Source organism: Saccopteryx bilineata, chromosome 1, assembly GCF_036850765.1.
Source record: "Saccopteryx bilineata isolate mSacBil1 chromosome 1, mSacBil1_pri_phased_curated, whole genome shotgun sequence".
Lineage (NCBI taxonomy): Eukaryota > Metazoa > Chordata > Mammalia > Chiroptera > Emballonuridae > Saccopteryx > Saccopteryx bilineata.
The window spans coordinates 354,056,111-354,069,811 of NC_089490.1; the positions used below are offsets into that span (position 1 = coordinate 354,056,111).

Genomic DNA, 13,701 nt, shown 5'->3' on the forward strand with positions numbered 1-13,701 from the left:
CCTGTTCCACCCCCTCTTGTTCCTCTGGTTTTTTCTTCTCTCAGCTCCTCCCTACCTACTTATTCCTTCCCTTGGCAGAAAATGCTTCTTTGCAATTCTCAGGGAAAAACAAATCAAAACTATATTTGACCGTATGTGTGTCTTTCCATGCTGACTTATGACTTACCTTCCTTTCACCATCAGGAATCTGGAAAGAACAGGATAAAAATTCACCATCTCCTGGTCATTCCCAGACCCACAGCACACTGGTTTTGTCCCTAGAGATATCTTTCAAATACCTTCTAGAGTGTTGTTCTTACTGCCCCTAGTTCCAAAGCAACCTTTTCCATCCATTTCCTCCTGAATTTATTTCCATTTGGGAATCTTGTAAGGTTAATGTCATTCTTATGACCAAAGGACCAGCTTCTCACTGTGGCCCTCACCTAATACCATTTTTCCTACCTGTGGATCTTCTCTCATGCCTATTTGATTGTTGGCTCTTTATATAGAAAGTCCAAGCAGTCCAAGAGGCACTGGGAAATTTACTTCTAATGCCTCAGGTGAGCTAAAACAGTAATAGCACCCCTTCCACACTTGCCCTAGTACCTGATACTACCCCTCTGTCTCTGGACATGTTGTTAATAATAATGAATCAGTTAGAGTTGGCAAGATGAGAAAGAGTCTCCTGTTGTTACTCTCCACCTGGCTTTAATATCATCCCTTCACAAGATACCAGAAAATACACTTACAAATACCATTACTCCTATAGCCCATTGCTGTAGGGTCCCTTCTGCATCCAGCCTCCTGATCAAGAGACTTCAGCAGGAAGTAAGCTTATCCAAGGCTCTACTTTTGGAAAAAGATGTTCGTAAATCAAATGCATTTTCCTTACTGGAGATCCCTCTAGGATGATCAATTAGGAGACTTCATGTACATCATACTGACTCCTTGTTTGTAGAACTTATAGACAGACTGTCCTGAAGGTATCCTTTATTTTTTGTATTAGTTCTGGAAACAAGAATTTCTGAAGGCTGGAGCTTCATGGATAGTCTATCTGTATTGGAATGACTCTTTCTAAAGATACTGTTCTCCCATTCTCCTGGGGAAGTTACTTCATAGCTTTTAAGACTCAATCATTCAAGTGGTGACTCCATAGTAAAGCCTCTTCTGTCCTTTGAAGGTATAATTGATTCATCTCTCCCTTATGCCACTGCTACTGGCTTACCTACAATTCTATGGCAGTACTTACCACATTTCCCCGTAAGACTACAAAGCTTTTTTTAAAATAAATTTTTATTAATTTTAATGGGGTGACATTAATAAATCAGGGTACATATGTTCAAAGAAAACATCTCCGGGTTATCTTGTCATTCAATTATGTTGCATACCCATCACCCAAAGTCAAATTGTCCTCTGTCACTTTTTTTGTGCCCCTCCCCTCCCCCCTCTTCCTCCCTCTCCTCCCCCCCACAACCACCACACTCTTGTCCATGTCTCTTAGTCTCGTTTTTATGTCCCAGCTATGTATGGAATCATGTAATTCTTAGCTTTTTGATAATAGGAATGGAAACATTTGTTTAGCACCAAGTGTTGTGCCTTGTAGGTGTTCAGGAATGTTTGAGTCATTGAATAGGTAACTGAACAAAACATAATTATATAAACATTTAGTCAACCAAGATATTTAATTAGCTTTATGAACTTTGCTTTTTTCTTCCATGAAGATGGGCATTTAGATCATTTGATACTGACAGCCTCACTAGCAACACTTAGTCTCCACTTATACATAATTGAAACCAAGAGTTGGAGGGCATAAGAAGGTCAAGGTCAGGATAAGATGTCTCTTGTTAGACTCTTGGTAGCTAAAGATCTGATGCATATCACTCATACTACATTTGGAAGCAACTTTTTAAACTATTTCTCACCTAGAAAAAGTGGAAATGGTTCTGGGAACTGTTGGTGTTATAACAACTGCTAGATTGCCCTTAAGTCCTTAACCAGAGGATCTAGGGGAGGTTTTCCTAGGTTTTCCTATTTACAAGCACCTGCCTACACTTATGCTGGTTGGTTCCCTTGGTGATGGGTAACCTGGGTCATGTAATGTGAATTGACTGTAGCTGCTATGACCCACTTATTTTCACTCTTCACTTTTTTGGTACCCTTATTTTTAAGGTGTACATTTTTTCAAGTTTCCAAAAAAAACATGGCATGTGAGTGGTGCTTCTGACCCTGAAGTATAGCCGTGGTGACTTTGACAAGCCCCTGTGCCCAGCAGTCAGGGTTCACTTGCAAATGGTTTTCGGGATATGATAAGATTCCTTTGAGCCTGAAATACTACACATTTTTGTTGTTGTTTTCTTATTCAGCTAAAAACACATGTCATTTATATATTTAGTGGCCAAAGAGGGGAGAAACATCTCAAGACTTATCCAGGACCAAGTTTTACCCAGTGTGTTATGTTCAAAATCTCAGGGTATTTTCAGAGAAAACCATCATATAATTTAAGATGATATGACTGGTTGGGACAGTGTATATACTGTGGCCAGGATCCTGAGGGAACTGAAATCTATAGCTTACTAGAAGTGCTAAAAGAAGTGGCTCTCCAACTGGTGAAGACTGTAGGCTCTGATGTCAGAGAAAGGAGGGTAGATACGTCTTTGAGACCCAAGGCAGGAGCACTAAGAAGCAACTGTGGCTCTGAATAATGACACACAGGATGGTTAGAGCTGTCACACTGGGGCGCTGACTGCCTTAGGATTTTCCCACACTCCAGGCTTGTATGCCAAATGACACCCTCATGTGACCCGTTGTCAGCTCCACTTGACTGGTCTTGAACCAGCTCTTTCCCCATGTTCAGTGAAGCACAGTGCTGATGGCAGGCCTCCCGGGCCATGCCAGTCAGGGAGTGCTGCAGGACTGCCCTCTGCTAGCATTCCTGAGGGTGTGCCAGAGCGTGGGTAGAGGGCGAGCTCTCCCGGTAGTGGCCAGCCAGGCTGCGGAGGAGTTGTGCTCTGGGGATGCTGCGTGGCCCCCAGCCATGGCATCAAGCACACACCCCATCCAGAACTCTGCAGAGACCTAACCCGGCTCTCCCTTGGCCAAGCGATAGCGGAGCAGCCGGGCCAGGAGTGAGCAGCAGCATGGGATCTGACCAGCCATGTGAGGCAGAGGGTGAGGGCTCTGTGGTGGCTGCCGGAGGTCATTCAGCTAGAAAGCTCACATTTAACCTAAATTTGACCTGACTTCTGGATTGTAACAAATACCAATTCAAGTTTTATGATTGTTCATTACTAGCTGTTGATATTCTCAATGTGCTCATTATTAACATATATGTAGCACATTGTACTTATAATATGTAGTAAAATGCTTGTAAAGAGGAAAAAATTGTGGCCATGTAGATATGACTCAAAATGCAGGCATCTTTTCAGGGACAGTGAAAAAGTGAATAGTCCTCAGCTGTTTGTGCCATAGGCGTTCGAATGGATTCCGGTGGTCTTAGCTGATAGTGGGGTCTTGTGTCGTCGCTTAGGCTGCATTTTGTTTTTTCCAGTATTTTGGTTGTTGTTCCTTTGGGTTGTTTGGGTCTTTACAGATATTTCATAGGCATCCTAATTAGAAACATTGCCTCTTTTTGTTCCCTTGCACGAAAAGAGTTAATTAAAACCGTCAGCACAAGAGATGAATGGCTTCTAACTTGACTTTGGTCTTTTGGCTTAAACAAAGCTATTTAAATGATTTCCATATTTCCATAATCATTCAGAAACTGTTTATATTACACTGAGGAAATATTATAGCATATATATAAAGCTATAAAGAGCATTTGGCACTTTTATTCCCACATGTTTTTGTGTATAATGACCTAATAGACCCTCTATGTCGCTCTGTGAGGTATAATTTTCTTTATTTAAAGGATGGAACAAGCCCTGGCTGGTTCACTCATTTGGTTAGGATGTCATCCTGATATACCAAGGTTATGGGTTCAATCCCTGGTCAGGGCACATAGAAGAATCAACCAATGAATGCATAAATAAGTAGAACAACAAATCAATGTCTCTCTCTCCCCTTTCTTCTCTCTCTAAAAATCAGTCAATAAATAAAAAATACTAAATTATAAATAAATATAGGATGGAAGATCTGAGTTATGGTGACCTACCTGAGATTACACATAGTTAGAGCCATTTCTGGCTGCCCTTGATCTGCAGAGAAGGCTAAATCCCCACCGCTGCCCCCACTTGCTGTCCATGGGCCTGTTGCATCCGTGTCATTCCCTGTCTTTCCCAGTCTTGCTCTACATGGGAAATAAGAATAGAGGCAACAGGTGGTGGATAGGAAGCCATCCATTCCACACACAAAGGAGACTGGGTGCCTTTTTTATCCCAGGGCATCCCACACAGACATACCCTGTGCCACAAAGTAGATCCCCATGGACCCTGATGAGAACCCTGGTTTTACCTATACTTGGCTCAGAACTGACAATGCCATCTTCAAAATTGCCAGTTCCAGCAAATCAAGCAACAGTAGACAGAATTCCTTTGTAATTTAGTATTATATCCCAATAACAGGAATTCTTTCTTGTAAGGCTGTTTCCAAAGAAGTAATTTCAGTCAGTTGATTGATCAATTACCCTTTAAGATGAATGCATTAGCCTGGATTTTTGGTTGCAAGAAACAGACACTTGGTTTGAACCAGTCGGGGTAAGAGGGGACTAACAGGAAGGGCAGGAATACATCTTTGCCTTTAGACGGTATAAACCAGGGATGAGAATGCCACCATCCTCTATCTTTTCTTGGTTTCATTTGTTTCTATGCTTGCTGGGTTCAAGCTGAATCCTTCTGCAAACCAGTTTCCTCCACATGGAAGAGGACATGGTCGCTGACAACCTTATAAACTTCTAGCATTACCACGACCATTTTCTGTTCCCATGTTTAAAAGTTCAGAGGAAAGATTCCAACAAGTTAGGCTTGGATCAGGTGACTGGGAAGTGAGGGTTATCTTTAAAAAGATGATAGCCCTCACTTCTGCTGTATGGTCTCAGTCAAGGTGGTGATCCCAGCCTATTCTGGGCAAACAATAGCTTTCATTAAAGAAAGGTTCAGAAGAATTCTGTCTGGTATTGGTTTTCTCCTTTCCTTTTCTTTAGCAAAGGAGAAATTGATTAGTCTGAGCTTCTCAGCAACTAATCATAAGGTTTCTTTTGGAGGCCTAAGACATCCTCTAAATAATCTCAGCTCTAATTTAAATTCAGTGTTTTCCAAGATATGAAAACATACTTTATTTCTTGAGTCTGCTAGCATCCAGCTCATAGTACATAAGGAACTTATTAACATAAACTCCTTTTGCACTCACCTATGGGAGACAAGGGGGAAGGACTCGGTTTAGATTAGGCTACTGTCCTATGTAGCCCCAACTGCCCTTATGTAGAGACTCTGCCCATGCTTCGATCATGTTGGTCAGTCCTGTCTTTCCTGGGAACAACATAGTCTACTCTCCGTCCTCTCATTGCTCTCCTAGTCACCGAGGCCGATTAACTATCATGGTCAACTTCCTGCTGCCCAAACATAGAATAATACCCTGTGCAGCTGCTACAACAACTTGAAGCCCTCCCTTCCACTTAGAGATGGATTAGAAAATAGCCCCACCTTCTGCTGTTGACTGCGAGGCTGTACATTAGTCCTGAGCAGCCGGAGCAGTGATAGCATTCAGGGTCTTCTAGAAACAGATGCATAATCTGAAAGTGTCAAGACACTGTCTTGTCCCTGTTCCTGAGGATTCTCAGCAACATTACTCTTAAGGCCCGGGGAAGACCTTGATCTGACACTTCTAGGCTATATTTTATACTTTCCTCCAAAAGAGCTGGGTTTTAGAGGCTGGATTCCCAGCATTCAAACTTTTACCCAGCTTCTTGAGAACAAAGCTTTTGATAGAACCAGGGTGGTTTAGCTTCAACAATGTTGACTAAAGTTTTCAAGTTTTTTACAATATACAAATAAGAGAAGAACTCCCTCGCCTGATTCAGTTCTGTGATACAAGAGAGGAAGTATGTTTCACTGTGACATTCTTCTAATGAGATGCAAGAGGACATAGAACTGTCATTCTGTATTGCCATTTCACCTCCATAGAGTACACAGATCTCTTGGTCCCTCACAGTATCTATATGTCACTGGGTTATAGAATCAGAAGCTCTGACCATGAAATGTTTTGATGAGAAGATGCATTTTCCCTCTGTCATATTTGTAGAAATAACCATCAAAACAAAAGAGAAAATTTGATCAAATAGTTGTGTAACACAGTTTAGTACATTAGTTGTCCATTGGGCAGGTCTAGTCTAGGGGCTGCCTTCATTGGTTAAGTAAATATGAACTTTTTGTTATTTATCAACAGAGTGAGCATCCTCAATAGGCTAGAACAGGATTGAAACTGCCCTTTTAATACACTTGCCATCTCAGAGTGGGAGGAGTGAAAAGTTAGCACTTAGCATCGTTCAGGATTTGATTTGACTTTCTCTCCTCTGTGGATAGCCAGAATGGATTTCTCTATCTGACTTCATGCAGGGAGAGCTGGGCCGCTCTCTCACTGATTTGCCTCATACAGAATATGGACAAGACTGCAGAGACTCCCAAACTTGGAATCACTCAAGGACCCAGATAAATGATCTCAGTATTGATCCAAGCATTCTACTGCAGTTTCACTGTTAGAATTAAGGAAGCAGGTATACTCTCTGACAAAGCAAGTTCTTCTTTTTTTTTTTTTTTTTTTTTTTTTTTTATTCATTTTTAGAGAGGAGAGAGACAGAGAGGGAGAGAGAGGAGAGAGAGACAGAGAGAAAGGGGGAAGAGCTGGAAGCATCAACTCCCATATGTGCCTTGACCAGGCAAGCCCAGGGTTTCGAACTGGCGACCTCAGCATTTCCAGGTCAACGCTTTATCCACTGCGCCACCACAGGTCAGGCCAAAGCAAGTTCTTCTTAAAGTAGGACAAAACAGAGCTGTGTCCCCACTCTGTCTTTCTAAACACATTTCTGAATAATTGAAATGGCATTTTCAGAACCATGTGGTCTTTTATGCCCTGATGATACATCTACTGTGCAATCCAAGGAATGACAACAGGAAGTCATTGAACCTGTTGCCCAATTCCTGGTACAGGGAGTAGACATTTGTGCACCTCAACTCAAATCCTCACTTTTGGCTGATGGATGTTAGCTTTCAACAAGATGATTCTAAAATAATCTTCTTGACCCTGTTCTCAGATGCTTTTCAGGTTCTTCTTCAAGTGTAGGTGGCATTTTATTCTGGTCTTTGCTCTGCTAAGGATGGCAATATGGCAGACTTCTATCTGGGACATAATTTCCATTTCACTGCTGTTTAATGCCTTTCCAAAGCTTGCTAAAGAACAGCAACGATTTTGGCTGACTGTATGAGAGGAAGATGCCATGTCACTCTATAACAGAGATTTGGGGTGAGGGAGGGACCTTTCTGCCACGAACTTCACTGTCATCTGGACCGCGGTGGCTGGCTAAGAGAAGATGTGATCTTTAAGATCATTATGGGAGAAATAATGTTCCAGAAACCACTATTCTAGATACTCAAACAGTGCTTCTGGATTTTAAAATATATTTTAATTACTCAATAAAATAAACATATTTTAGTAAGTAGCTCAAATATTGTGGTCAAGGGAAAAGCCCATCTTGACCAAATCTCTCATCCCCAGCTTTTTGTTGCCCAGATGCTTCCTCAGGAGAGAGCACTGTTAAGGGTTGTTATACCTTCCAGACACTTGATCTATTTATTTTCATGTAGATATTAATACCTATGGAGTTGTGTAGTGTTGTATTCTAGTTCCACACTGTGTGAGTCTATGCATCATGCTATTTTCACTAATAAATATGTCTTACATTTTTATAATGGTCCATATATGTTCTATGTCTACCTTATATTTTAAAATGCTGCAAATTGTCTATACTATGGATGAACTCCAGTCAACTTAGCCACTCTGCCATTAATAAACATTTAGGGTCACACAGAATTTTCAAACCTTATTCTAAGTCCATTCTCTTTTCACCTTTTTTTTTGTGTGTGTGTTTTTCTTAAGTGAGAAGCAGGGAGGCAGAGAGAAAGATTACCACATGTGCTCAACCAGGATCCACCCGGTAAGCCCACTAGGGGGCAAGGCTTCATTGCAACTGGAGCTATTTTAGCACCTGAGGTGAGGCCATGGTACCATCCACAACACCTAGGCCAACTTGCTCCAGTGGAGCCTTGGCTGCAGGAGGGGAAGAGAAAGACAGAGAGAAGGGAGAGGGGGGAGGGTGAGGAAGCAGATGGTTGCTTCTCCTATGGGCCCTAACTGGGAATCAAACTCAGGACATCCATATGGTGGGCCAATGCTCTACCACTGAGACAACCAGCCAGGGCTCATTCTCTTTTAATCTTAATATATAAAGCAAAATTTGTACTTGACCCACTTCCCAATTAATTTATAACATAGAATCCTTACCAATTTATTACATAGGAACTCAGGAAAATTATCCATTTGTGCCTTGTTCATACACTTTGGCCTCTGTTTCTTTATCTACAAAATGGGAATAAAAAAGTTACCCATCTCATGGGTGGTGGAAAGGAATAAATGAGTTCATGTATGTCAGGTGCTCTTAATAGTGCCAGGTGCATGTGAACGCCACCTAAATTCTTGCTGTGTAGTTTACAGCATTGTGCTTGGACCACACTGTATTGGTCTCCATTGAACTACTTTGGCCTTTGGCCCTTATTATCCATTAACCTACTTAGAGGTCATCACAGGAAAGAGGTGAGTTCAGCTGGGCTCAGTTCGCTGTGAAGATATTACTGTGGATGTCTTTTTCTCCCATTCCACATAATTTCTCTGAAAACGGGAAGTTTCTCCCTTCCTCAGGAACAGTTGTACTTCTGCTAGGCAGTCACTCGGCCTTTACTTCACTAATCTGTGTTTTTATTCATCATGCTTCCCCTTGCCATTGACTGCTGGGGTGGATCCAGGTTTTTTGACCTACTAGTATGTGTCATAAATTCTGTGGCAAGTATTTTATATATTAACTTAACTTATGACATCAACTTTCTCACTCTTCTATTTTTTTTCAACCCGTAAACATAACTGCCTCTGTGGGTGATTGTATGGGTTGTGAAGAATCTATTGCACCCTTTGACCTGAAGCACAGTTGGTGCCGTGGCTTGCTGCAGACTTGTGGAAGGGTTTTCCCTTTAGTCTTCTCTCCTTCACCTCCTGCTGGAGAAGTAGCTGCTGCCTGTGCAGGGTGGTCCCACATACATGCTGACTTTGGCACTGGGGTTGGATATGCAGAGCTTACTTAGGTGCCTGGGTCCTTTCCATCCCCTGAAAATCATCATCACTCAAGTTCTTTGACAGAGAAGCATTTGACCTGCTGTTAAATTTAAGTTTAAAAAAAAATTAGCCCTGGCCGGTTGGCTCAGTGGTAGAGCATCGGCCTGGCGTGCAGAAGTCCTGGGTTCGATTCCCGGCCAGGGCACACAGGAGAAGCGCCCATCTGCTTCTCCACCCCTCCCCCTCTCCTTCCTCTCTGTCTCTCTCTTCCCCTCCCGCAGTGAGGCTCCATTGGAGCAAAGATGGCCCGGGCACTGGGGATGGCTCCTTGGCCTCTGCCCCAGGCACTAGAGTGGCTCTGGTTGCGACAGAGTGACGCCCTGGAGGGGCAGAGCATCGCCCCCTGGTGGGCAGAGCATCGCCCCTGGTGGGCGTGCCAGGTGGATCCGGTCAGGCGCATGCGGGAGTCTGTCTGACTGTCTCTCCCGGTTTCCAGCTTCAGAAAAATACACACACACACAAAAAAATTATTTCCCTCTCTTGTGAGATTCTGAGAAAATGTAGATTACAATTATTATGTCCTTAAATACTAGTCAAAGAGATTGACCATGTGAGGACTGGATTATTAACTAATGTAACAACAATAAACTGCCATCAACACAAAGAAGCCATTTGTGATTGTGAAGGCTCTTTGATTATGATGTGAAAGAGCTTCCATCACAATGAACAAGATGCAGACCGCAGAGAGGCCGGTGTAAAAGGCAGTGGTGTGGCACTGGGCCCTTGTCCTGCCTGGCCTGTGCCTGGCACAGCCGCCCTGGGAAAAGGCCCTGCGGCGCACCCTCCCACTGAACCTTCAACAAACAACCAGTCCTCTTTCCCAAAGGAGTCTCCCAGCTTAATGCGGGACACTGGGTCCCTGTTTTCGTTCTAGTGCTGGGCCTGGCTCTGCCACCTGCCCTCAGCTAGACAGTGCATTGGGGGAGGGGTGGGACAAGGAGAGGAAAGACTGCTCCTTCTCAGTGGAGGAGGATTGGAAAGCCTGTTCTGAAGGTTGGCATGTGGGGAAATGGCATCAGGAGAAGGAAACTAGCTTTGGTCCCCTGTGCCGGGTTCCTCGCTAACCCCTTCTTTTGCACAATCATGACTTTCCTTTGGGGTCAAGAGAGTACCTGCCTCATGAACACTGGAGCATTGATTCCTCTGGAGTAGCCCAGGTTAGTATGATGGTCACTTCCCCACTTAGCAGTAAAATCCACTTTTTCAGACTGTCAAGCCCCTGGCTGGCATATAGTGGGCTTCTGGTTTGGGCTTCCCGCTCAGCTCAGAGGAAGGCAGTGTGTGCTGGCATCAGGTCAGCTCTGTTCCATTAGCAGCTCTCTCCCGCCTCCCAGCCTACAACCAGGTTAGAAACACCCAGAAAGTGAGGGCAGCTCCTATCTCCAGCTCAGGGCATTTCTGATTCTGCCTCTCCTCTGTTCCATGATTTCTAGCTACTTTCCATTGACTGTGTGTTCTCTCTGCCTAGCTCTTTGAGATTATTTGGGTTCTTCTCAAGAAGTTTCATCCTAGCTAGCTTCTCTCAGTTCTAGCTCTAATGTGCCTGCCTGGCAGCCAGAGCCCTTACCAAGGGCTGGCGTTGGCCACTCCTGAAAGGGATGTGTGAATAATGAAGAGCCTTGCCGTTGGTACCCCCATTCCCTGTGCTCACTGCAGTGTTCAGGATGGACCCCCATGCTGTGAGGATGCCTTGGCTCTGGAGGACCCTGGTGTGAGAGTTAAGAGATATCAACATCTGTATAGTTGTTGCTCCCACATAGCTCCCTGGTCTCTGCAAAGAGTAGAACTATATTGCTGTTAGTGCCTCTGGCAGGCTGTGCCTCCAGCTAAACCAGACCCAACACATCCAGTCAAGTCAAGAGCTACTAGGTCTGGAGCTCCGCTGAGGCCTTCCTGGCCAAGGGTGAGGTCATCCAAGGGTGTGGTTTTGCCAACTTTCAAAGCACGCCTTTCAACAGCATCTGGTCAGGTTCTTGTAGTAGTTTTGAAATCCTGTGGTTTCCTGTTTAGGTGGGTGGTTTTGCACATATAATCAGTGAAACTGTCCACACTAATTGCATGCTTCATTTGAAAGTCAGTAAGATGTTTTCCCAACCTTTTAAATAAGTTTTTTTTCCCCTTCTCTTTGGTCCCAGGTAAATCACCACAGTGCTGCTAGTAATGAAACATACCAGGAACGCTTGGCACGTCTAGAAGGAGATAAGGAGTCCCTCATATTACAGGTGGGTCCTTTCTTGTGGGAATCAGCACATTCTATTACCTCCACCTCTGTAGCTTCCCCAAGTGGGAGAGAAGTATAAGGATTTTCTCTGTTGGATTTACCTTGCTCCCAAAGTGTATGCTTTTAGAACAACTTTGCCTGAAACAAAGCAGAAAGTAACTGGGGGCACAATTTAACTCTGGATTTGGCTTTCAGGGGTTGTGAGTATATTCATTTATTTATCATGAACTACCAAGTGCCCACCATATACACAGGAAGCTCTGTGCCCAGGCTGATGAATGGGGCCTTGTCCTCTAGGGAACCCAGGAGTCATGCAAGGATGATAAGCTGTGTCCTAATGTCACTAATAAATCAGATCCACTAGTGATCCGGGCCTAAGGGTCCATGTTAATGTGATCTGGCCCAGATAATCCAGAGATAGAGCTACACTTACACTTTGAGGCCAAATCCCCTAGAGCTGATAACATGGGGTAATAAGCCTTTGATGGCTCTTGTTTCAGAGGGAGGAACTCCAAAACTTTTCATAGAGAAAGATAGGCAGAGGAGCACTTTTAATTCTGAAAACATGCATTCCTTGGTAGGACATAAAGTTGAGCATTCCTGTGGGAGGCCTATTGCTGTGGCAAGGGCTCTTCCCTCTGTCAGCTTACAACTGAATGAATCAAGCATCGAGGTCAGGTATGCTTTAATGATTTGGGGAATAATAAGATTAACATCCCAGCTAATTTTGTAAAAGGCCTGAAGGGTGGTGGACGGGACTAGTGGAATGGAGGGGCACGTAGGGTGCAGGAAGCCTCCCCAGACTGGGCTTTAGCCTAGAGCCCTGAAGTTAGCTTAGAATTAAGAGTCTATATGCCTGACCAGTGGTGATGCAATGTATAGACCGTCAACCTGGGATGCTGAGATCCCAGGTTCGAAACCCTAAGGTCACTAGTTTGAGCATGGGCTCATCAGCTTGAACAGAGAACCATCAAAATGATGCCACCCATGGTCACTAGCTTGAGCCCAAGGTTGCTGGCTTGAAGCTCAAGGTCACTGGTTTGGCTAGAGCTCCCCCCTCTCCCCACAAGGCACATATGAGAAAGCAATCAATAAACAACTAAAGTGTTGCAACTATGAGTTGATGCTTCTCATCTCTCTCCCTTCCTGTCTCTCTTTCTCCCCCCCCCCAACAAAAAGAGGCTATACTATAATTTTTTTCTTTTATTTTACCTTATTCTTTTTTTCCTTTTACTTCATTTTATGAATGTGAGAGTAATAAATGATTATTCTAGAAAGTTCAAAAATCAAAGAGTTTAACATTTTGGCCTTTTTTTCCCCAGACATTTTAATCCTGTCCTGCCCCTATCTTGAATAATTAAACTCAAAGCAATTATATGGTTATACGATGTTGTATCCTAGTTATGTTTTTTTTTCCCCTTCATTTCATTGATTTGTTCATTTAAAAAAAAATTTAAGTGCTTACAACTTGGTGGATACTGGTTTTAGGTGCTAGGGATGTAGCAGTGAAGCAGACAGACTAAGTCAGTCCTCGTTCTTGAGCTTCTGTTCGTGTGTGTGTGTGTGTGTGTGTGTGTGGATCATAAACCAATACACAAAATGTTTCAGGCGGTGATAAATACTGTGGAGAAAAATAGAGCAGGATATGGATTATGTAGTTAGGGAAGACCTCCTCTGAGAGGGAAACTTCCCTCTGAGAGGGAAGAAGTTAGGGAGGGGGTAATTGGGTGCCTGGAGAAGCACATACCAAACCAAGGAAGTGGTGGGTGCAGCCCACACCCAGCGGCAGGGGTGTGCTTGGTGTGTGGCACGAATAGGAAGGGGCCCTATGCAGGAGTTGATGACCTGCAAGGAAGCCTGGTGGGCACTCCCTTCAGAGAGGTAGCATGGGCCAGATCATATAGCCCATTAAAGCACAGATGTTTTGAGGAGTGGGTAATTTGAAATGCTGTCTTAATGAGATGAGTAATGAAAGAATGTCCATTTAGAATTTTACAGCGAACACTACGAAATTACAAACTTTTGAACCAGAAACCTTCATGACTGGCACTCCTATTTAGAGGCTTACAACTTAATGAAGAAATCCTGTTAGATAATCTCCCTGATGTTTATAGTTAAAAACAAACAAA

At 43.5% G+C, this 13,701-nt stretch overlaps 1 protein-coding gene across 10 annotated transcripts in view; it reads left to right on the forward strand.

Moving 5' to 3' along the window:
- PPFIBP2 (PPFIA binding protein 2) overlaps positions 1 to 13,701 on the forward strand; it is a 159,105-nt gene that overhangs the window by 80,697 nt on the left and 64,707 nt on the right. For all 10 annotated transcript variants that reach the window (XM_066250859.1, XM_066250862.1, XM_066250860.1 and 7 more), the window contains one exon: positions 11,487 to 11,573. In XM_066250859.1, coding sequence (XP_066106956.1) covers positions 11,487 to 11,573 — 87 coding nt within the window. The remainder of the gene's footprint in view (positions 1 to 11,486; positions 11,574 to 13,701) is intronic.